We start from the raw sequence: 22,962 nt of genomic DNA, 5'->3' as shown, positions 1-22,962 counted from the left end.
TTGTGCAGTAACCATGTGCAGCTGTGTGACTTTTATTTTGCATTGTAGCATTTCTGGAACTGAGATAAACTCCCCCCATGGGGAAGATTAAAATACGTTCTATTTAATTCTATTTTAAGTGATCAAACCAGCAGATTAATACAAAAAATAATCAGTCAGCTCCAGGATGAGCATGGCAACCCGAACAAGCGGAATTAAAAACAGGAAACTGACGTCAGAGCTGTCGAGTTCCTGTTTGAACACCTGACCTACAAAGAAGTGACTCGAGAACACTCAACAGGTTTTCTGTTTAGGTTTATTGAAGCCTACGACCTCACACGCATGTGTGTGAGTGTGTGTGTGTGAGTTCAACATCATAACTTTGGCAACACTTCAAACACTTCATGATTCATGTCAGGTCGTAGCTTTAAGCTCCTGTGGCACCAAAATAAGTTAAAAGCATCGATATGACTAAACAAGAGTTACAAAACAATAAATTACATAAGAGAGGCGCTGTGAGAGCAGATCATCATCATCAGCAGGTTAGACACGTCACACTTCTTCACATGTTGGTCCGACAGCGGGTTATTTAAAAACAATATGAACAGAATGTACAGGGCTGCGTTCAAGGCCGAGCTCTAATACTGACACAGGTAAACACACTTTCCAGTTTCCACAGTGAAATATGCATCAAACCAACCGAGGTCTCTTCCTCCCTCTAGTGGTGGAGAGTTAGAAAAAATGTTTTGGCACACACACACACACACATTCATACACACACTTTTCTGTACAGGACATCATCTCACCTGGAAGGACGATGACGTGACAGTTCATCCTACATCATACACATGGACGTTTATTAGAAACATATTGCTTCTTTTTCAGGAGTGGGAGGTGAAATTTTTTTTTAAAAAGTATGTCACATTTTTTTGGCCACGTTTTCTCAGGGAATAAAAAAAAAATACTTTAATCAAACTGATCCAGAATCCTCACGCTGTTCGTTTGGTCATTAACGGATCCCGAAATCCAACTTTTAATGTCATTCGATGTTTGAATTGTTTCTTCCCGTCCTAAACTGACCTTTGAGAAGACGTGAGAGCAGCTTAAATGTTGTCAGGTTGGGGAATTTCCTTATTTTTCAACCTCGAGGACATTTGGTATTTTGCTATATTAGTAATATCTCAAACACACACACACAGTCGTCACACTCCTCCTGTCCCTCCTGCTGCTCTGCTCCGTCCTGACATTCAGACGGATGGGAACAGCTAAGCTCCAGCTGAGCATCTCTGAATCCCTCGGCCCTCCTCCGCTTCACATCCACAGCAGCTGATACAGCACAAACAAAAAAAACACAAAGGCTCCGTTTTATGGAAAAACATTCTCGCGTCACGTGGAGTTCACCTCCAGGACCGTCGTATGCAGCCAACGTTAAGTAGTTTTTCATTTGTAGAAAATGTCAAATTTCTTTGTTATGAAAGATTCAAATTCTCTAAAAGCAGATAAATATTATTTAAATCTAAATATGAGTTTAATGACTAAACAGGGAACATGTTCGTATGTCGAGCTGAATCTCCATATTTCACATTTCTAATCTTATTCTTGATTTGTCTCACTGTGCATCCTTCATGTCGCCTTGTTTTATCCATGCATCCCTCCTTCCTCCTTTATTGCTGCCTCCTCGCTTCCTTTCATGATTTTTTTTGTTCCCTTCACGTGGTTTCAGAGGATTTACATAAATGAAAATGATGATGTGTGATTATGAAGGGGGCATCTGGCTCGTTCTGAAGTATTTTTTGCTCAGCTGTGATTGGAGCATTAAAAGAAAGGGGGTGGGGTTTAGTTGTATAAATGAAAAAAAAGAGTTTGTGTAGTTTTGATTTATGAATATCGGTCGTGGGCCAAGCAGTGACGAATGATATTCATTAGTGTTTTAATTTATGTTAAATCATTGTGGAATAAAAGCACCAGAGTCAGGACTTGATACTTGATGGTGACACCTGATGATACTCTGGTCTTTTCACCGTTAGATGATGTTTGAGTATCTGTAAATACATACAGCGTATACAACAAACTCCTGGAGAAGTGCTGGTATGTATACAGGATGGGTAAATTATTTAACGTGACGAGATAGGAAGATGTTTTGGGAGTTATTTTCTTCTTCCTGCATATTTCAAGACGCGCTGCCTTTAAAAGCTGAACGCGTTTTGAGTCTATAGACGAGACGAAGAATTCTTCCTCCTGTCAAACCGCCGAGTCGTAAAAAGACAACAAAACAGCGAAGCAGCAAACGTTCACTAAACTGAAACAAACCCTGTCGCTAAACGTTTTCACAGTCCAGCCGACTTGACGAAACGCCACGACGAGGAGACGACGCGACCTGCATTGATTGGGAGGTTGCCGTGGCAACAGGCTTCATCATCAGGCAGCCTGTGAATACAGAAGTAGGTCGCCTTTAGTCATGTCTATATCGTTTCATTCTGAAAGCCACGATTAAAAATGTTTCTGAGATCTTTCCCACTGAGAGAAGGAAACAGCAGCGAACGGGAGGACGAGAGCGAGAGCGAATTTAAAATCAGCTCATGGTTACAGAGAGAAAAGAGACATCCACACTAACAGGATGACTCTGCTGAGTCTCCTGCCTGTCTGCCTGATAGTCCTCCCGTTTTACCTCCCAACACTCTCAGTGCTTCTCCCTGTTCCTTCCTCTGTCTTTACATCTCCCCTCCTCCCTCCTCTCTCCTCCCTCTCTCCGTCTTGGCCCTGGAGACATTTTACATTTACATCACATTACACAGTCTGAGATGATGAGAGCGCTGTGTACCTGTCAGTCTCGATACAGTGCTGCTCCTGCCTCCAGGTGAGGAGGAGGAGGAGGAGACTCGACACACACACACACACACACACACACACACACACACACACACACTCACCTGCCAGCTCGATTTCACGTCAAACAGATGCACACGCACACTTTTTGCTCTTGTTTTCGCTCTCTGTGCATCAAAGTGTTTGGGGTTAGCTCACTAACACGTGGACACGTCGACAAGAACATGCAGTCTCTTCATCGCTGAGGATCATGGGATATGGAGTCCCTCTTCTCGTACAGCTCTGATGATCCCCATGAGGAGCCTTCAGAGCTATTCACCCGTTGTCTCTGATGCTTTGTATCAGCGTCCTTCAGATCACAAAGTTTCTGTCACTGCTTTGAGCTTCATCACCGGAGCTGCAGCTTCCTTCGTTTTTCCAGTGTGTCTTATTAACAGCAGAGCAGAAAACACCGTCACCACAGCTTATCCTCGACTTCTACAGGTTGTGTTGACCCGTTTTTTCTGGCTTTGCTTCATTGAAACTCCTCAACACAAATGTTCCCGCAGCTTCTTCTCCTTCGAGTCACTGTTTTCATGTTCAGATAGAGTTTTGCAGTCAGGCGTCAGTGTTTTTAAAGCTTGAATTTGGTTTGTCCACATCATTAAATCTCCTCGCTCTGCAAAGCTACATTCATAGTGTGGGAAATCATCTTTTTCATTGATTAGAGTTAGTGCAGAAGAGGCCTACAAGCTGCCCGATGAGCCCTTACTTATATAAGGTTATAATCTTTCCTGATCAGGATCTAAGGTGCTGCATGTTGTAACGATTGTAAAGCCCGTTGAGGCGAATTTGTGATTCTAAAATTTCTGTGATTAGACTTGACCTTTTACTTTCTCTCCACACTGGTTTGCACAGGAGGTGGGTGTTAGTAAAGGTTACATTTAAAAAATTCAAGCAGTAAAATTAATTTTAAAAAAAAGAGTTTCAAGCTTTTGTATTTCATGGCTCTGCTTAAAAACACTGAGTTTGACTCTGCAGATTAAGCTGACTGAAGGTCACCTGTAGATGCATGCCACTGTTGGAGAAGCAGGTGCAGCTTCATTGCAATAAATACTGCTGTAAGCCTTCTAAAAGACGTCGCCGTCCTTCCTTCCTTCCTTCGTGTCCTCCCTTCTAGAATGTGCCAATTGGCCCAGTCCTCATCGGCATGATTGTGAGGTAGTTGGAGGGCACGTAGCCTCTCTGCCCGCCTCTCGCCTCCACTAGACTCCACTCGGGGTTCCCTCGCTTGTCGTGGGCCTCCAGAACGCGGACCGGCTCGCCGGCCCGGACAGACACTTCGTGGTTTCCTCTGGCTGTGAAGTCGTAGGCTGCGATCACCTGGAAGACAACGGATCAGTTTCAACATGAAATATCTTGTTTTTATGCTGTATTCAACTGATAACCGTTTGGAAATGATTTGTAAATTATTTATATTTCACAGGGTCCCAAACTTTTTTCTCCGAACCCTGCGGCTCTCGTCTGATGAAGGTGTAACTTCTCTCTCTCCTCGTGTTTCTGGACTTCTGGATTTATCTGAGCCAAGACTTCCTCTGTGGTCTGATTATCAACTTCATGTGCAAGAATGATGAGAAAGAGACATTTCTGCTCATTTCTATAAACACATTTACAAATGACTGCAGATAAATAAATGAAAAATCTAAAATAATCATCATCAGACGATAGCCGATAGGTTCCAAGACGTGTTTCTCTTCATGATTTAAAAGGAAAACCAAGGTGAGCAGATTATCAGTGAGGTTCATTAAAAATACAAGAACTGATTCTGTTTTATGTCTTTAGGACTTGTTTTTCTTTTTGCTGTGGTTCTGAAAGAGGTATCAAGTATATTTTTAAATATTTGTATTGTATAAAAGTTTAATTTCTAGTACTATGACATATTTGTATTGTATAAAAGTTTAATTTCTAGTACTATGACAGCTTTAGTCTATACGTCAGAACACTTCTGATGCCAAAATCAAGCTTACAGATTCTGCATTCATACACATGAATGACTTAAGCTGATATACTTAATATTTCTGAACCAGGATCTCCAGTTTTTGGATGAAATAACATGTAAGGTCAAGTAAAAATTAAGACATTGAGAAGAAAATTAAGAAGCTGCAGATGATCTTCCAACGTGTGAGACATATTTAATCAGCACTAAAGTGAATCTAAGTATCGTTTCAGACTCTGTATTGGCAGATGACCGATTTTAAATGAAAAAAAAAAACTTGGTTCATCCTGAAATAATTCAGCTACACATTGAAAATTCACAGCACGCACGAGTCACACTAACAGCCACAAATCATTGTAATATTCTCTGAAAAGGTTAAGCCCACTAGTTATGTCTTGACAAATCCCATCTCATCACCACACACACACACACACACACACACACACACACACAGAATGAAGATTTCCTAATGAGCCCTGTGTTGGTATGACAGAGCTAATAGCTGAGTTTATCCGGCTGCTCGGTGTCATTAACAAAGCGTCCACCTCAGCTCAGCTCTGCCCTGACGTCTGCACCAATCAGCATGCGGTTAGCATTTTGCCAGGCGGAGACATGCAAGAGGAAACATGTTAAAAAAAAAAAAGTAAAGTGACCATCAGCTGCAGAGTGATTCATGTTAAAGGAGCTGAGCGGATATTTGCTGACGAACGAGGTGAGAGGAGTGCGGCGTGGCTAAACGGCGCCTCTCTGTGTTCATACACCGTCATGACAACGTGGTCATGGTGGAGCCACAGAGGTGTGAACTGAGACTAGAAGATATCGATGGGATTATCATTTTATTGTTTTCCAGGATGTCTACAAGCTGAACGCCAAGCGTGAGGAAATGAGAGATCTAAAGTGTAAATAACTCTTTGAGACTATGGAAGGACAGATCATTTTACCTTCCAGTGTCAGTGTAACAGTAATCTGAGTATTGAAGATGCCACCACAGAGTCACAGAAACTTTTTGGACCTCGACGACTTCGACCCTTCTCGTAGAGGACGTCTGTGTCCGAACAGTTTATCGCCGAGGTGAACAGGCAAATATTTCTACGCTCCCACCATCTCAACATTAAACGTCGAGATATTTATGTGACACGACGACGTATCACAAAATGGTTTATGATACAAAATCAATATATCTTGTTAAGCACTAAAAATATTTGTCAAGGACTTGAAGCCGCTGCCTTCAAAATGCTGGATTCTGATTGGTCGACAGCAGGACACTCTCTAATTTAAAATCAACTGGATTTTTTTTTTATTTTCTACTAAGACAATTGAATGCACCTGTCAGAGAGAGTGGCAGTCAGGCTTCACAGGTCGACAGCGATACATCATCTCTGCATTATTGAGGACAGGACCTGTGTGTGTGTGTGTGTGTGTGTGTGTGTGTGTGTGTGTGTGTGTTTTGTATATTAACAGACTCGGGGTCACGGGGGATGGACGTAGGGAGGAGGGGGCATGAAAACATGAAAACACGCCTCTGTAACGTCACTGGAGCAATAACTCACTTTAACGGCCAGTGAGGAGGCACAACACACACACACACACACACACACACACACACACACACACACACACACACACACACACACACACACACACACACTCTACCTAATGCAATCCTGCTTTCTCATCCACTCTCCTAAATCTCCCTCTGTCTCTCTTTCTCGTACACATGAACATAAACCATCACAAATTTACAAGCCCTGACACTCCCCGCTCACATGTACATGTTACAAATGTAAATCAATCTCACAACACACAGACACAGACACACACACACACACACACACACACACACACACACACACACACACTATCTCAGCCTGCAGTGTCGTGTCGCATAAATTTACTCTTAACCTTTCACACCGTAATCCACTGACAAGGTTAAACAGCTAATTATGGACCTTTCCATTAATAACACACACACACACACACACACACACACACACACACACACACACACACACACTTCAGTCTCCTCTACACTTAACCATGAGAGGATTTTCTCTGTCTCAACACACACACACACACACACTTCAGTCTCCTCTACACTTAAACATGAGAGGATTTTCTCTGTCTCAACACACACACACACACACTCTGCCCATAACTTCCACTCGCCTCACCCAAACCTCACCAACTTTTCATACGTTTAAGGACGCGGCTTTTGTCCTCAGGTGGACCAGCCCGCGTCCAATTAACCGCTCGCAGTCAGACGTGTGACAGACGGACGCTTCCGTAGCAGAACGCTGTCACATCGATCAGTTCGAGCTTCAGACACACGCCCGAGTCTGCGGCGTTTAATTTAGGAGACGAAAACAGGCGCTCGCACTCGGAGTCTGATGTCAGATAATTTAAAGTCAAAGGAGGGAGCTGAGGTCGGTGTCACAGCCAGTCTACCTCTCGTGAAGGGCCTGTGGTCACTCGCTGAAGTCCCTAACAAGAGAATTAACACCAGTGCTGACGGTCAAACTTTTGTTTCACATAACTTTTGGAGCGGTGCGAGTATGAACTCGTTTCATTAACATGCAGATTTATGCAGAAAGCTGCTCCAGCATCTATTTAGATGTAAACAGTCAGATACCTGGAAACACGGCTGGCTCACGACCTTCATTGGTCGGCTTTCCGGGGTGTAGGAGTGTCTTCTGATTCCTGTCTTGCCCTCAGGTGGGCTCAGGTGTGGCGAGGGGGGCGGTTCCTCTGTTGGCTGGTGGTAGCGCAGCAGCTTGGAGGCGGGAGCGTAGCCTCTTCTACCTGCACGCAACACACACACATAAACAAGGTGGTTAACGTTACCATATTATTATATATTCTGATTATTTCCACTATCGGTTTTCTTTTGGATTCATTTGTTTTGTCCGTTCAATGTTCATCCTCTCTTTACTTATTACTCCTTCCTTACATATCTAAATCCTCATGTCTGTTTCTTAGTTGCAATAGCAACAAACACCCAAATGATGGCGCCAAAGAGCTAGAGTTAAAGTTTCACTGGAAACAAAATAAAAATAAAAATATATTCTACAGCACAAGCTGCAGCATGTATCGCCCCTGAAAGCTGAATGAATGAACTTAAACATATGTGACATATATAAACAAATAAAAATGACTGATCGTCTTCTCGTTCGTACCTCCTGCGTCCACCAGCCACCTCCGTTTGTCTCCACGGGTGTCCGCCTCACTGATAACGGCCACCAGCTCCCCTTTGGCCAGGTTCAGATCCAGGTCCCGGCTGCCCACCACCGCCCCCATCACCTGGTAGATCTTTCCAGAACCGTGCTTACCTGTGAGCTGCTTCAGGCGGCGCTGAGAGGATGGACTCAGGGGCTGACAAAATGAAACACGAGTTGAAATGTTAAAGAGGACAAAAACAGGCCTGAGCTGAATAGAAAATGATAAATTCATCATACATAGATACTTTATGGATCCCGAGGGGAAAACTTTGGACATTTAAGCATGTGTTTGGCTGTTTACCAGAGACTTGGACTGGTCAAACCAGTTTACTTCAAGCTGAAAATCAAACTTTGACAAATTTATATTTCTTTGTTTCTTTCTCTGTGGACTTATGTATTAATCTGTTGTCACGTCTCGAGCTAGAGTTTTAGAACCCAGGATTTTACAGACATGAATACAATGGTTGCTATGCTGCGTCACAGATTTATTGACAAAATCGAGGAAATCAATCAAGTCTCACCGCATTTGACCGTGTCACTGAATATTTGAACGGAGCGGAAAAAGATTAAGAAAGTAGCCAAACAAGAAACATTTATCATTCCTCTCATACTCAAGAGTGCTATGATATGTCAGTAATAAATATTGTATTTTATATATATACATATACTTTTGTATTCAGTCCATAAAGGAAGCTTTCTCTCTGGTATGAATATAAATGTTGTTTCATAGATTAAAGACTTATATCTTGTGATCAACGCAGAGGTGAACAATGAATCCCTCTTTTGTGTCTGTGTGCAGTTTTTAAAGCAGTTCAAACTGAAGAATATCCATGAGGTCACGGCTGAACATCAGCTACTGCTTAGGACATTTTGTCCTGCGCCTTCCACGACATGTTTGTGTTTTGTGCTCGACATGTTAATGAGCGTTAAGCAGCTCAAGTTTCTTGAGCACCTGTCGTACCTGTTGTAAAGAAAGCTGATGGAGTTCAGGTGTCCGATGGCAGTTTGAAGTTTCTTTAAATAACATTGTTCATTTAAGGTCTGCTGATCAACACATCTGACTTATCTTTGACTTATAAAACCAGCTGTGTGTATTTCATCAGCTGGTTTTATTCATTTTGATTATTCATTGCTTGCTAATTATTAGAGTGAGGCATCATCAGAGGACTGAACACGTCAGGAGGCAACAAAAATATGACGAGAGGATTGTTTTCCTTTTTAAATGTACCAACCTGGACGACGGGCCCGGTGAACGTGTCCTCTACGCTTCGACACAAAGTCTCCAGCCTCCTCGCTCCTTCCAGCACCGCAGACTCAGCCCAGCTCCAGAACGGACGGGGGTCCAGAGAGCTGTGAGGAAGCTGGAAGACGACAGCAAAGAAAAACAGACGCACAGAGGAAGAAACAAATAAAATCTTTCAAATAAAAGGTATATACTAAGTTTGTTTAACTCTTATTGGATAATACATCATTACCTGTTGTGCAAAGCTCTGGAACAGTTGCTCCATCTCTGAGGAGAGATCTTTATGCAGACAGCTGAACGTCCCCAACATGCTCCAGATCATCTGCAGAGCCAAACCGTTAAACTGAGGAAGCTCGTTGAGGAGCAACGTGTTGATTGTCCTGTGAGGAGAGGAGAGGAGAGGAGAGGAGAGGAGAGGAGAGCTTTGCATTAGCTCTGACTTTAACACAACTTTAAAACAACCTCTCCCTCCGTCTCTGTCTCTACCTGTACGTGTTGGCCACAGCTTGTTCGTCGTAGTTCAGACTGGATTTGTCACAGATCAGCTCGTAGTCCAGCAGCTTGTCCAGACGTTTCCTGATCAGGTTCCTCGGGCCCACCAGGAGGTCTCGGAGCGCACACAGTGGCTTGTGAATTAACGTCCTCATCCTCTTCTCCTACATGGAGGTACAGATGATTCTCCTGGTTAATGCAGACTGACCTTTCTCTTACTTCCGTGCAGTTAATGAGTACAAATCTACCTCTACTGCTCACTGTGATTTCTACTGAGGTGCTGCTGCTTTAACTTAAGTAAAGACCTGTACTTATATCTGATGGAAAATGTCGAGTCGACTCACGAATGCGGGAAGAATCCACTGTCTGAGCGCAGTGGTGATCTCCTTGTAGCATATCGGTGCCTTCTCTCCGTCCATGTCGAAGTCAAACTCCTCTGTCTTGCAAGCCAGGAAACCCTGCACACCAACAAAGAAGAAGGAGCTCAGGTCTCGTCTGACGTCAGCTCATTTTTAAAAGATTCTAATTGGTTGCCCCGTCCTAATTAGAGGTCATTAAGTGATGTTGTTTTGTGAACATACATAGAAACGGTCTTTCCTGGCCTGACAAGAAGAAGACAGAGCTGATCCTTGTCGGGAACAGAAAGTGGAAAAACTTTTTAAACAGGATAATTTCGGAGTGGAAACAGACACTGCTGTGTTCGACCTCAGGGACTTAAGGAGCCTCTGAGGTTACACAGTGTGACTCATGAACATGTACAAGAATAAATTCAACTTTGTTCCACTTATTCAACTTCTCCACTGGAGACCAGTTCTCGTCTTTGAGGAACATATATTTCCTCTCTTCAACCTTCGTTTAAGACCTAACTCCACCTTGTTCCGCTTAAGTTTGAGAGTTAGACACCGAGGCGGTTTGTCTGAGACGTGTCGGCATGTGAAACAAGACAAACGAATAAGAAACGTTCACAAACCGAAACTAAGATGTGTTTGAAACACGGAAGCAGAAGAAGCACTAACACTCAAACATCTCTGTGATATTACACCACTGTCACGCCAGTCGCTTCCTAAAACAGAGAGAGGGATATGAGCAGCAGTTTGTAGATGATGATGATGATGATGACATGATAATCTACAGTGTGAAAACATTTGTTTTCTGATGAGCAGCGTGCAGCGACACTGAAGAAATCTGAGGTAAGTTCTCTAAACTGTCCAACAACAAAACATCAGAGCTGCCCAGAGAAACCGCTTCAGTTCATGATTCATTTAAAAACGTCACCTGACCTGATCTCTTGATCCACAACACGCAGAAAGAAAACACAGTCAACAGCAACGTGTTAAACAATAGTTGAATATCATTATTTAGTGTCAGACCTGGAGGTGGTGCAGGTATATCTCCACGTTGTCAAGAAGCTGCAGGATCCCGTGCTCCAGGACATAAAAGAAACCTTCCAGGGCGTCGAACTCCTCGTCCACCAGCTGGAGAACAACAGAAAAGTGTCATACAATGAGATGCATTCTTACCCTTTATGTTATTTCACGGGGCTTTGATCAGCAGGTTGTAATTACTCTCATTACTCTATCTTTAGCCTTTATTTTATTGGTTTTTATTAGGATTTATTTAAGGACAGACAGTACATCTATTCTGTAGATGCTTCACATTCTGTTACCGGCTTTAGTTGTCAAATGTCGGCTTTCTTTCTGGATCAGCACCTGTGGAATGTTGCTATACATAATTTAAGAACCTACAATTTGATATAATCACTATAATCACCTCAGAATGCCCCTAAACTCTGCTGCCCATGTGCAGTCGTGCAACACGAGTCAACATTGTTTCTCTGTTTGAGCTTTACCACTTTCCTACAAAGTCGTTTTCGGTGATACGCGCATTAGAAAAGGTGCTACTGCTCCACTCTGTTCTCTAAGCCTGAGCTTGCACTTGTTAAATTATAGAAAACAGCTTTAAATGTGAGATAAACACACAGATAAGTGTGATGTGCTATATTCGAGGTCTATACGATGCAGCTGCAGCCTACAGACTACATGAGGAATATAGAGAGATCAAAAGACAGAGTAGAAAGATGTAATCCAGTCTATAACTATTCAAAATAAAGCCACAGGAGACGTGTGAGGATGCTCGTGGAGGTGAACGCATTGTTCAGACCTGACTACTGTAACCATGGCAGCAGGCCAGAGCAAACAGCGGGTTCAATAAACAATCATATCAGAGGTTTTCTGTGCAGTTTCATAGCTGCTCAGATGAATTATTAACCACTGTCTTGCTGCTGGAAGGTGTGTGTGTTACCTTGAGGTATAACCATGCCTGAACCTTCCTGTAACAAGCTGCTTCTCTGGTTCTTGTGGGTCAGGTTCTCCTTTCTAATGCCTAACTCGAAACTGTCGGTCAGGGTCAGGTATTGGTCTGATCCCGTGCTGCACTTGAAGGTGTTGTTTGAACTTCTGTCCTACCTTAGTTGCCATGCCGGTCTCGTGTTTGATGTACTGGCTGATCCTCGCCGTCTTCTTCGCGATGCTGTGGGTGTTGAGGCGGTTGATTTTGTCCTTTATGCTCAAGGTTTCTGTCTTCTTGTATTTGTCGGCTGCAATCACAATATAAGGTACAGTGAATTATAGAAGCACTCCTCGGCCTGTCGACCACACTGGGGATTAAATCTCTGATGTGTCAGTGAATCGCTGCACTAATGAGATCACAGAGGACTCGATAAGGTCGGTAACACGTCTTACCGACTTCTCTGAAGCGTTTGTACTCATTGATGCGACAGTTCAAGGCGATGGAGGTGTGAGCGGTCTGCTCCAGGAGTGAATAATCCGGGTGAGTCTTGTCCGTGTGTTTCTGGATGGTCTGCAGGAGGAGGGGGTAGCGGGCGATCCGCTGCACCGGCATCACCAAGAAGAAACTCAGAGAGGTGGCGTTGACTTCAGGCCTGGAGAGACGAAGGCAACAATGGACAGGACTTCAGGACTGAAATCAAACAGCTGTGTCGAACGACAGGCGATGACAGAAACCTACGCTGAGCTTTTGATGATTCTAACGATGTCGTTCCAAAGCGCCTCCTTCTGTTTGTAGCTGTTCTCCAACACCGTAATGTTGTTGTAGTTGGCCAGGTACTCCCTGTAGGCTGTTTCAATGTCTGACGACAGGCTGAGGAATGAATCACCTGTCAGGAGAGCAAAAAAATATCAGAAACATTACCACAAATTGAACCATTTTCTACCATTATTCATGTTTTAATGACTTCATAATTCTTCACTCTGTGGCATCAGTAAAAGAAAATCTCTCTCCTACCTCCAACTTATCCAAAACTCTAGACTTTATTTCACTGATTCCTTCCTTACACAGGCTGCCCGATGCTTTCAGAAATGACGTCAGGTTATTTTAATGACTTACAAAGCCCTGAGTTATTTATCATTTCTTTTATTGCCCTTTGTCCCTTCCCACTCCCTGAGATCCTCGGATGTGTCGTTTGTTTGTTCCAAGGTCCAGAGGCGACAGAGTCTTTGCAGTTTGAGCTCTGACGCTGTCATAAACTGCAGGACAGTCACTTAAAAGGTGTGAGGGGGAAATATGTTTAGAGTTCTCTTAATTTGGTTGAAATGTCAAAAATTCAGACACATTGCAAGAACATTTCCAGGTACACAACTGTGACTATAGACTCTGGTATGTGTGCATTAGTTTGCAGATGCACCCTAGTCCAGAGATCTAGCTGCATCTTCTCGTGAAGTGAAAACCACATCTGACAAGAAACCATGTGAACATTTTATTTGTTTCCTGTCAGTAAGTTTGGTCAGAGCAATTCAACCTCAAAGGAGGAAACCAGCAACAATTCTAACACAGGACAGCCCCGGTGTATAAGGTGAGAGATTTGAGACTCATCCGTCTAAGCCCCTTACAGAGTGTCTGCAGGAAGCGAGGGTCTCCGGGCTTAACCTGCTTCTGGTCCAGCAGGCTGATGAGTCGACCTGACACGTCGATCACGTCGTCTATGTAGAGAAACATGCTGTCCAGGTCGGCTGGAGGCGGCTGTGGCGAGACGAACACATACACAGATTAATAAACCTGAACACAACAGACCTGTGACAGGCGTCATTAATATCAGCATTGTGTGATTCAGTCACACATTTAAATGATGAAATGTTTATCTTGTGTAGCACACTCGTGTGTGTGTCTGCTCCCCGACGAGACAAATGCTAATTCACGGCCAATGAAGACGCGTTTTGTTCGGCTCCATTCTATTCTAATGAGCGAGTGGGCGCCGCTGGGAGAGCGAACAATCAGCACATTGCCACAGAAAACAAACCGACATCTTTCCCGTCTCACAATGGCGCCGTTCATTCACAGATTTATTCCACTTCTCCGCCGTCCTGACGTCCAAGATTTTTTAATTTTCACCTTCTCCGGTGTCACATAACGCAGATCTGCTCCTTAATGTCTCTGTCATCAAACATTCACATATTCAACAGTTCATATTTTTTCCCTGAACGGGTCATCAGCCCATAATTTAGCTCCTCCACTCCTTTCTGTTTTCATTTCATTCTCTCTCGCTTCATCTGCCGTGTTATCGTCTTCATGCTCACCCACGGCTCATAAAGCCAGATTCCATTATGTTCTACGAGGCCTCATTTCATTACCACATCAATAATAAATGATTCTTTTCCGGTAATAAACAATACCTCCAATGCAATGAAAAGCAAATGATAATAATCCAGCACGCATCCTCTGCATGGTAACTATCTCTGCGGTGATGCTGCAGTGTCAACTCAACATGTAGTGATTACTTTTTACTTTATTGAAGCTGCCGTCGCTCCTCCAGCACTAAACTAAGTCTACGTGTTTCCTGACGCTGTTAGAGGTTTGTTTACTTCACTGTCGCACTGTACACGAGGCCGAGCTTTCTTTTTGTGATGGTAACACAGCCGATCTCAACTTTCAGACTCTTTCTGAGCAAAAATCATGTAGGCGTGAGGCACATCAGTCTGGAGACTGTAACTAACAATTACTTTCATTATATGATTATGAATGAAGTAAAGTAAGAACGGTAAGAGCAGTTACATTTAGACATCGTGAAGAAAATGGCTTTCAATCATCTGTTAGAAAACTAAAGTAACCCTAACCTGAGTTTAAAAAGATGCAAGCAAATCATTTGTTTCCTGAAATAGTCACAACATGCTGCCACTGTCAGTCACTTTATACGTAAAATAAACCTTTTAATTTTAGGTTTTGATGTCGGGATGCAAGAATTTTATTCATTCAATACGTGCATCAAACAAAAATGTTAAATATTGCTAAGCAGTAGATCTCAAAATGTAAAAGTTGCTGCCTTTATTTGTTTATTATTGTGCGGTTCATCTAATGTTCGACCTCCACGATGGGCTTTCACAGATGAAGTGATACTGTGAAGAACTGTTAGGTGCAGCCATGACAGTGCCACTGAACTCATTCGTACCTGTAGTTTCTGCAGACTGCTCCTGATGGTCACCGTGCTCACTTGCAGCAGTCGAAGGTAGTTCCTCTCAGACTGGACCAGCTCCTCTATGGCCATCAGCTGCCGCTGAGCTGCCCTCTCTTTAGCCGCCGCTTCCTCCTCTTCAGACTTCTTTTTGGCCTCCTCTGCCTCCTCTGCCAACCTCTCCTCCGAAATCGAGCTCCCATCTGAGAAACTGTCCCGTGAGGAGAGTCTTGAATTTGTATCTTCAAGTTCTGAGGTGTCGGCCGGCGCCTCCACAAACACAGACACGGCCGACTCCTCCTCTGTGTCGAACGTCTCTTCTCCAAACTGATCTTTGTCTGCGCTCCTGTCCATTTTCTCCTGGAGCTTCTCTTTTATTGGTTCTTTCTTGGCGAGGGGAGACAGAGCAGATGAGGCCGGTTTAGGGAGAGGCAGCGTGAAGGAGGAGGGCTGAGGCCTCCTGGGTACCTCCATGTTAGAGATCACTGTCAAAGACAAACATGGATTAGAGTGTTTTCATGTTTAAACGCTATTTTTGCACTTACAGGTCATATGTTTTCATGAGCAACAGGTTATTATGTCGTCGTCATAGTCACTGTTGTTGACATTGATGAGCTTAGAGTATATAGAGCTGAGTAAGATAAGATAAGGAGGTGGAAACAGATGAACCCATCCGTTTTTCTACTGCAAAGCAGACCCAACTTAACAGGCTATGAGTCTGCTGCCATTACTGACCGTCTCTGCTATCAGACTGAAGGGAAACTGCTGCGTCGTGTCAGATTTCTCCATTTCAGTGTGGACCAGATGGGACCACACTGGATGTGCAATAATACCGGATGACAAGAAAGGGTCACACAACTGTGGCGACTGTGATATCAGCTGAATGAGCCACTTTAGCATCGACCGCAGACTTTAAAAAGTCAAAATAGGTCACCCGTAGTTCAGATCTGAGCCAAAAACTGAAAGAAAACGAGTTGTGTTGAGTGAAAAGAGTCAGAAACTGTTTTAAAGATTGTAGGAGCTTGACAAACATACTACATATTACATAAACCTTTTGAAATGTATGTGTAATAAGTGTTGTAACAAGCTGTTTACAAGTTAGTTATTGTCATAAAAACTTCCCTTTTCTACTTTCTTCTATTCTTCTACAGATGACAAAAGTGAAGAGAAGAGTTCAACATCTGGCGCCAGAATTCTCCTCCACAGGAAAATTCCAGGCAGATAGTATTCCTGCTTTTGATTCGAGGTTTAATCGCTTGCCAGCGAAGTGCACTCACATGAAGACATCCTTCGTAAAAGCAGCAGACAGTTTGTTTTATTCTGTTTGCTTCACACAAACGTGCAGACAGGGTGCATGTATTGTGGGTCCTCTGAGCTGGAACACCAGGAGGCTGGCAAGCTGCTTACAGAGCGACTGATGCTGACACCGCCGTGACAATTAGCCACTACGTGGTCCAGCTGAACAGACGTCTGCGGCTTCAGACTCGAAATGACTGAATGTTTTATTTGGGACTGATTCAATTATGATATCTGTGTGAGGAGTTACTCATGACAACATCAGCAACGAGGCACAGAGTTTCCTCCATGCATATTTTCCAATATGTTGCCAGAGTTTCAGGGTTATACCAAAACAACACCTCTGTGACACTTTACTTTGAAAATCTGTCTGCACTCTTTATTCCCTGTGCTCTGTTCTACAGACACGCTTCAGTCAGCGCAGAGAATATGATACTGTACCACCATCTGTGAAATCTCACCTCCAGCTGCACCCTGCAATCATAAAACTGTTTTGTCTTTCACTGTCTGTGTCTGTATCTATTTTTAAATCACTGTACTTTTAAATGATACATTAAATCAGCTCTAAAGATTCCGTGTTATTGAAAAAATATTCTCTTATTTCTCATACAGTCAAGAAAAAATATGATTTAGACAAAATCATCTTCTCAAACAGTATGTAGGATTTTAAATACCAAAAAGTGGATAAACTCTAATTAAATAAATATAATTCTGATTTACAAAGCTACACCTGTGAAATACTTTAGAGTAGCTGATTATGTCCGGATTAGGAGGATCTGAGGGAAAGGTCTTTTTAAATAGTTTCATTCTTGTTTCAGTCTCCTTGTGTTTTTATTATATTCAGCCACATTTCGCTTAAACTAATGCTGACACAGCAGTCCTGCAATAATTCATACACTGTGCAGTTTTCATTTTAGATGTGTCGACTCAACTTGCGGTCAACACTGACACAGGAAAATATTTTCCACAATCTTTAACTTACTCTTCAGTCTTAAGTCTGTGCATGGCTGCATTCGGTTGCATCGTATCGTTCAGGTATCCATAACCTGCGTGTTTGTGTGTCTGACCTAATCTCACCACACAGATTTATCTTTTCCCTCCAACAAAAGGTTTAGCTGCAGCATATGGTGGCCCAGAGATGGGGATAAGTGAGATTTACAACCGAGGAGCTGCGTGTCAAACCTCAACATGTTTTAAATAGAACTGAAAACCTGCTTGATCAGAAAGTTCCTTATTTAAATCTGAATTTTGACGTGAACTGTTTTGTTTAGGAAAGCTTGTGTTCATTCAGATTTTAACATTTAAAAACTGACTTCAGTCTGAAATACTCTAAAAGTTAAGACATGCAGAGCAGCATTTTGCTACTGAAACTCAAATATCACATTGCAGCTACCTATGAGCTCTTCAGAAACCTTTACAACAATGACGGCTCACAAACACACAGCAAAGCAGGAGACTCCAAATCCAAACCTGACGCAAAAAACTTTCTTTACACCCCAAAACAAGTGTGTCAGAGCTCCAGATGAGACATCTGCTGCCCACAAGATGAACCAAAACCACGGCAAACATCACCCTCCTGACGACAGCGGCGTGTTTTCCAGTGACAGAGTACCATCAAGAAACATTTGCATGACCTCAGGCTATCATTACCTTGTGCAGAGTCTCTGATCCAGCTCCGGGGGAACCTCGATCTCTCCTCTCCTTGTTGTGCTCTGTCCCAAGTGAAGCAGAGATCTGCTGCAGAGACGCTGCTGCATTGAAAAACACACACACACACACACACGCTGGTGTAACTTTCTCCAGTGACTCACACACATCAGGCTGCTGCTGCTGGGCCTCATGTGGCAGGAGTGTGTGAGTGTTTATTCGTGAGTGTGTGTGTGCGTGCGTGAGAGAAAACTACAGTGCATGAGTGTGTTAGGAAAGGGGGGATGGGAGTGGAAAGGGAGGGTGGGCTGTTTTGTAGAGGAAAAAGAGGGGAGGGGTGAGGAATACACACACACACACACACACACACACACACACACACACTCATGCTGCTGAATAAGCTGATTGACTGCAGCAGCTGGTGGGAAGAGGAAGTGGCACTCACCCAGACAGTTGCCGATTGGCTGGCAAGTCTTTCACAGTGAAACGAAGGGCCAATCAGACGACACCTGGAGAGGGTTCATGAAACACTAAATGGACCAATGAGGGCGGAGCGCTGAAGTGATTGAAGTTTTTCCTCTCACAGGAAACAAAAGCACGGCGGGACGGCCCATCCTCTTCCAATTGCAAAGGGATTGTCTGCACTTTCTGTTGAAAGGACACACAAAAGAAAAGAGATTTACAGCTCAGTCCTTTGGATGTTTTCAGTCGGAAATAAAAGATTCACGTGGGGCGTAGATTATTTCAAACAAATCGAACAATTAAAGGAGGCGCATGTCCACAGAGGAGCAACTAGTTAAAGTTAAGAGGACCGTGTACTGTGAGAATCACAACTTTCATTCAATACTAAAGGACGAGTTCACCCAAAAATTCACCTTTGATTTTGTTTTGCATGTTGGCTTCTTCTGCCTCCCGCCTAATCTATAAATCGACAAAGACGTGGATCATTGGCCTTGGTATGGATGAGGCTGATATGATGGGAACGCGTCAGACTGAAGTTTATCTCTGAAGATGAACATGTTGCCTGCAGGCCGATAATATCCCGCTTTCATGACGTGAGACTCATGTGAATACATTCAAACTGAGGTTGAACTTTTGAGCAAGTATTAGGCGGTCAGTTTCACACCGTCACATGATCAGTCTGTTATCTCTCACAATAAACCCTCCTTAAACAAAGAACATCTGTTGTTTCACGCAGTGCCGACAGGAGATGTTACTGCAGATCCACAGAGCAGGGTGGAGATTTAACACTGACAGCACGGATGGAATCTTCTGTCATCTCTGTTTTATTAGAAAAGAGACAGATGTCAACACCGGACCTGTCGATGAAGCGATATTGGGTTTTATGAAGGTTAATTGATCCGAACCATGAGTATTATCAATGTTTCCTCACGTACAGCTGACTCAACAGAACATCCGTTCATGATTTCTCAAAGAAACGAAAGAAAAACGGGAAAATGATGCGAGACAATGAAGGAATTTGTTGCAGTCAGTCAGGAATGAGGGAGGCAAGCAGATAATCCGGTTCATTAGATCGGCACGTCAGGGAGGAATGCTGCAGGACGGGATTCTTTTATCAGCTGACTTGTGTTGACAACTTAAGGTGTGTTGCAGGGAGACTAAAGTTTCTGCAAAGTGACGATAGACTTCAGGCATTTGTCTTCGTGGTGACCTGTTAGAGCCGAAACCTGCCTTACCAAAAAGAAAAATTCATAGCTGTAGGACTTTTCCCCAGGGATTTTTTAAAAGGAACTCCACCTCATAGAACAAGGTTTGAATTAAGTTCTGGGGACAAGTGCTGAACATTTCACAGCACTCTATTGCACCATTTTTAAAAGTCTGCAGCTGCAAACCAGTTTGTTTTTTGCTCCCGGTGGTTCGACAGGTCAACACAGAGTTACAGAGGTAACATGTAAAGGGGACTAATTTGCCTAATCTTCACTCTGCAGGTCCACCTTGGTGGAAGTAACAAAACCTGACGTCCTGTAAACTGAAACAGACGAACACGTCGGAAACTTGTTGAGAAAATAATTAAGTTATTTAGATTTCACTGATCTCATACTGTACGCTGCATTCCAGAAAATTTCTGCGGGTGGAGCGCATGTTGACATAATTAGAATAAATTACTTGCATAACGCCTCTGGCGTCATTTCTGATTTAGTATGATCTGTTAACCAAAGTGGGAATGTCATTACAGTCATGAAGTGTCAGAGCTGGGTGGAGTCATTATTAGATAGTAAGAAGGCTAAACATAGAGTCATTTTTACAGGAACTGCAGGGTTGGTCCAGTTCCTGTAGTACATGCACGTCTTCCCAAACTACACAGCTTTACTTTGGTATTGGTGTGTACTGTGATACAAGCTGCAGGATAAATATTAAGATCTTCCTGCTGCAGGCTTTGTGACAGAAACTGCTGAGGGAGGATGACTTGAAACGAAAGCAGCGATGATTGCATCCTGTCTGTCAGCACCCTCACTCTCAAATACTGAGTGAAGAACTATGTTAGGATGACTGTTCATGACAGCAGATTAAAGGTGCAATCACACCTTTACTCCAGTTTCTGCTGGTCTGAACCAGAGGGGGTGTTATGTTGTTTGGTTTGGCTTGTTTCACGCTGTGAACTCACAAGCTGCTTCATATATTACAGTTTTAATAACTTGGTATCGCAGCACAGGGCAGATTTTTATATACTTTTATTTTATTTTGTTAAATTTTGTTCATATAATTCCACTTTCTCCTTTTATTCTGATTCTGTTTTACTCAATTTTCTATCTTATCTTCCCTCTTGAGCACTGTTATTGCAAGCACATGCTCCTGATGCAGAGCCTGTTATAAAAATTAAAAATACTAGGGTGCAGATGTCTTAACTCATACAGATAGTGTGTGTCTGTCCTGTCTTGCATACCTCCCTCAGTTGACCTCTGATTCACTGAGGCTGGCAGGGAGGGACAATTATAAATTAGTGGTACTTTGGACAGGAGAGACAGGCTAGGGTAGTACCATGTGGATATAAAATATAGTGCTTATTATTGAGCAGAAAACCAACTAAAGGAATGTTATGATATTATCTGTATCAGTGGGGAGGTGTCCGAGACAGCCCATTGTTGAACAATGTATAAAAACCAACTGTTAGAGCTCCTTCTTGTACAAGAATATTAAATTCAACCTAAACTTTGATACTCTGAATCCAGTCCTCTTTATTTAAAGGGAGCCGACCTATCTTTCTTGCCATTGCATGCAACTGTTGACCCGGTGTTAACCTACATATAACAAGTGAAACTGAAAACGTAAGTTTACTGTGACGTGTGCTAGAAGATAAACAACACTTTACAGTTAATCCTTAAAGACGTCCTATACTAAAAATAACTCTGACGAGGTGAGTTATGCAAGAACTGAGTGTGACTTTAAAGTGTGTGTTTTTCCACTTCATGGCTGACCTGTGATGTGTTAGAAACTGTAGTATTACCTATGTGTGTTAGGTTTCTTCTCCTGGCGTAGTTCCACTCAGCAGCAGCAGCAGGTGGAGGACGAAACATCACGGCAACCTGTTTGTAATCACCGGAGAACTGAAAGAAATGAAATGCAGACAGACTAAACATCAGCGAAGCATTGGATGTGTTTATGTCTGGGTCTTGATAAGAACACCAGCGATCTCTCAGCTGTCTTTCCTGTCTGTCTCACTGGAGTTAGCAGATTTCACAATAAGACAACAATACTACACAATAAAATAACACTCTAAAAAACTACAAATACAATAATTTATGTCTGATTTCACATGTATGTATTCTATAAACTCAAATAAATATAATTTATAAGTAAATCTGACACACACTCATATGTTTATGTGCTCCATGTGCAACAGGTAAACACATTACAGTCACATGTGAAGGACACCTGATTGACAGGTGTCCCCATGAGACACCTGATTGACAGGTGTCCCCATGAGACACCTGATTGACAGGTGTCCCCATGAGACACCTGAGCGTCCAGGCCTGACAGCATGTGTTCATGTTTGGGGTACAAACACACACACACCCATGCAGCATGGAGCTGACTGAGAGCAGACGGGGGCGTAACCCAAACATGACGAGACATTTTTAAAATCATGTTTATGTCCTCGTGTTCTCACCTGGAGCCTTCATGGACACGTCCGTCAATGCGTTTTTAAATATATTTATATATAATAAAGCCTCGTTTGTTTTAAGGTAGAGGAATAACGCGCTGTGTGTGTGTGTGTGTGTGTGTGCTGCCTGTGTCTGCATAACGACAGCACACACCGACAAACACAGGTGACATCAAACCTTTACCTGTCCGCCGCCGTCCTCTCCTCGCGCCTTTAATCCCGCCGTGACGACGCCGTGCTCGGTGTTTCTGCCGCTGAACTCTCGCTCACCTGCAGTCAGCTCTGTCAGCTCTGTCACACCGTCAACCTCCCGGTAATAACGACTAACGTGACGCCCGGGGAATGTTTTACAAAATAAAAGTCTCAGAAAAGCGACAACGTCTGCGTGGTTTTCAGAGTAAAAGCACGAAAATGGTCACGCTCGAGATAACGTGGTTTACCACGTGACACTATATAAACATATATTAAAATAGATCTATAGCACAGTAAACATATTAAAATAGACCTATAGCACAGTAAACATATTAAAATAGACCTATAGCACAGTAAACATATATTAAAATAGACCTATAGCACAGTAAATATATATTAAAATAGACATATAGAACAGTAAACATATATTAAAATAGACATATAGCACAGTAAACATATATTAAAATAGACCTATAGCACAGTAAACATATTAAACTAGACATATAGCAC

At 42.9% G+C, this 22,962-nt stretch overlaps 1 protein-coding gene across 1 annotated transcript; it reads right to left on the bottom strand.

Moving 5' to 3' along the window:
• Positions 1–281: 281 nt before the first annotated feature.
• Positions 282–18,257, bottom strand: arhgef37 (Rho guanine nucleotide exchange factor (GEF) 37). The gene is made up of 14 exons (XM_027277746.1): positions 18,141–18,257; positions 15,192–15,679; positions 13,639–13,768; positions 12,758–12,905; positions 12,472–12,671; positions 12,196–12,326; positions 11,101–11,205; positions 10,075–10,188; positions 9,725–9,894; positions 9,471–9,618; positions 9,228–9,356; positions 7,954–8,149; positions 7,410–7,579; positions 282–4,167 (listed from the first exon to the last, which is right to left on the bottom strand). Exons 2-14 carry the CDS (start codon positions 15,666–15,668, stop codon positions 3,961–3,963), a joined length of 2,325 nt encoding a protein of 774 aa, XP_027133547.1. The 5' UTR covers positions 15,669–15,679; positions 18,141–18,257; the 3' UTR covers positions 282–3,960.
• Between the last annotated feature and the right edge of the window lie 4,705 nt (positions 18,258–22,962).

The sequence above is a fragment of the Larimichthys crocea genome, chromosome I, assembly GCF_000972845.2.
Source record: "Larimichthys crocea isolate SSNF chromosome I, L_crocea_2.0, whole genome shotgun sequence".
Lineage (NCBI taxonomy): Eukaryota > Metazoa > Chordata > Actinopteri > Sciaenidae > Larimichthys > Larimichthys crocea.
Note: the sequence above shows the minus strand (reverse complement) of the source record. Positions and strands in the feature narration are given on the sequence as shown.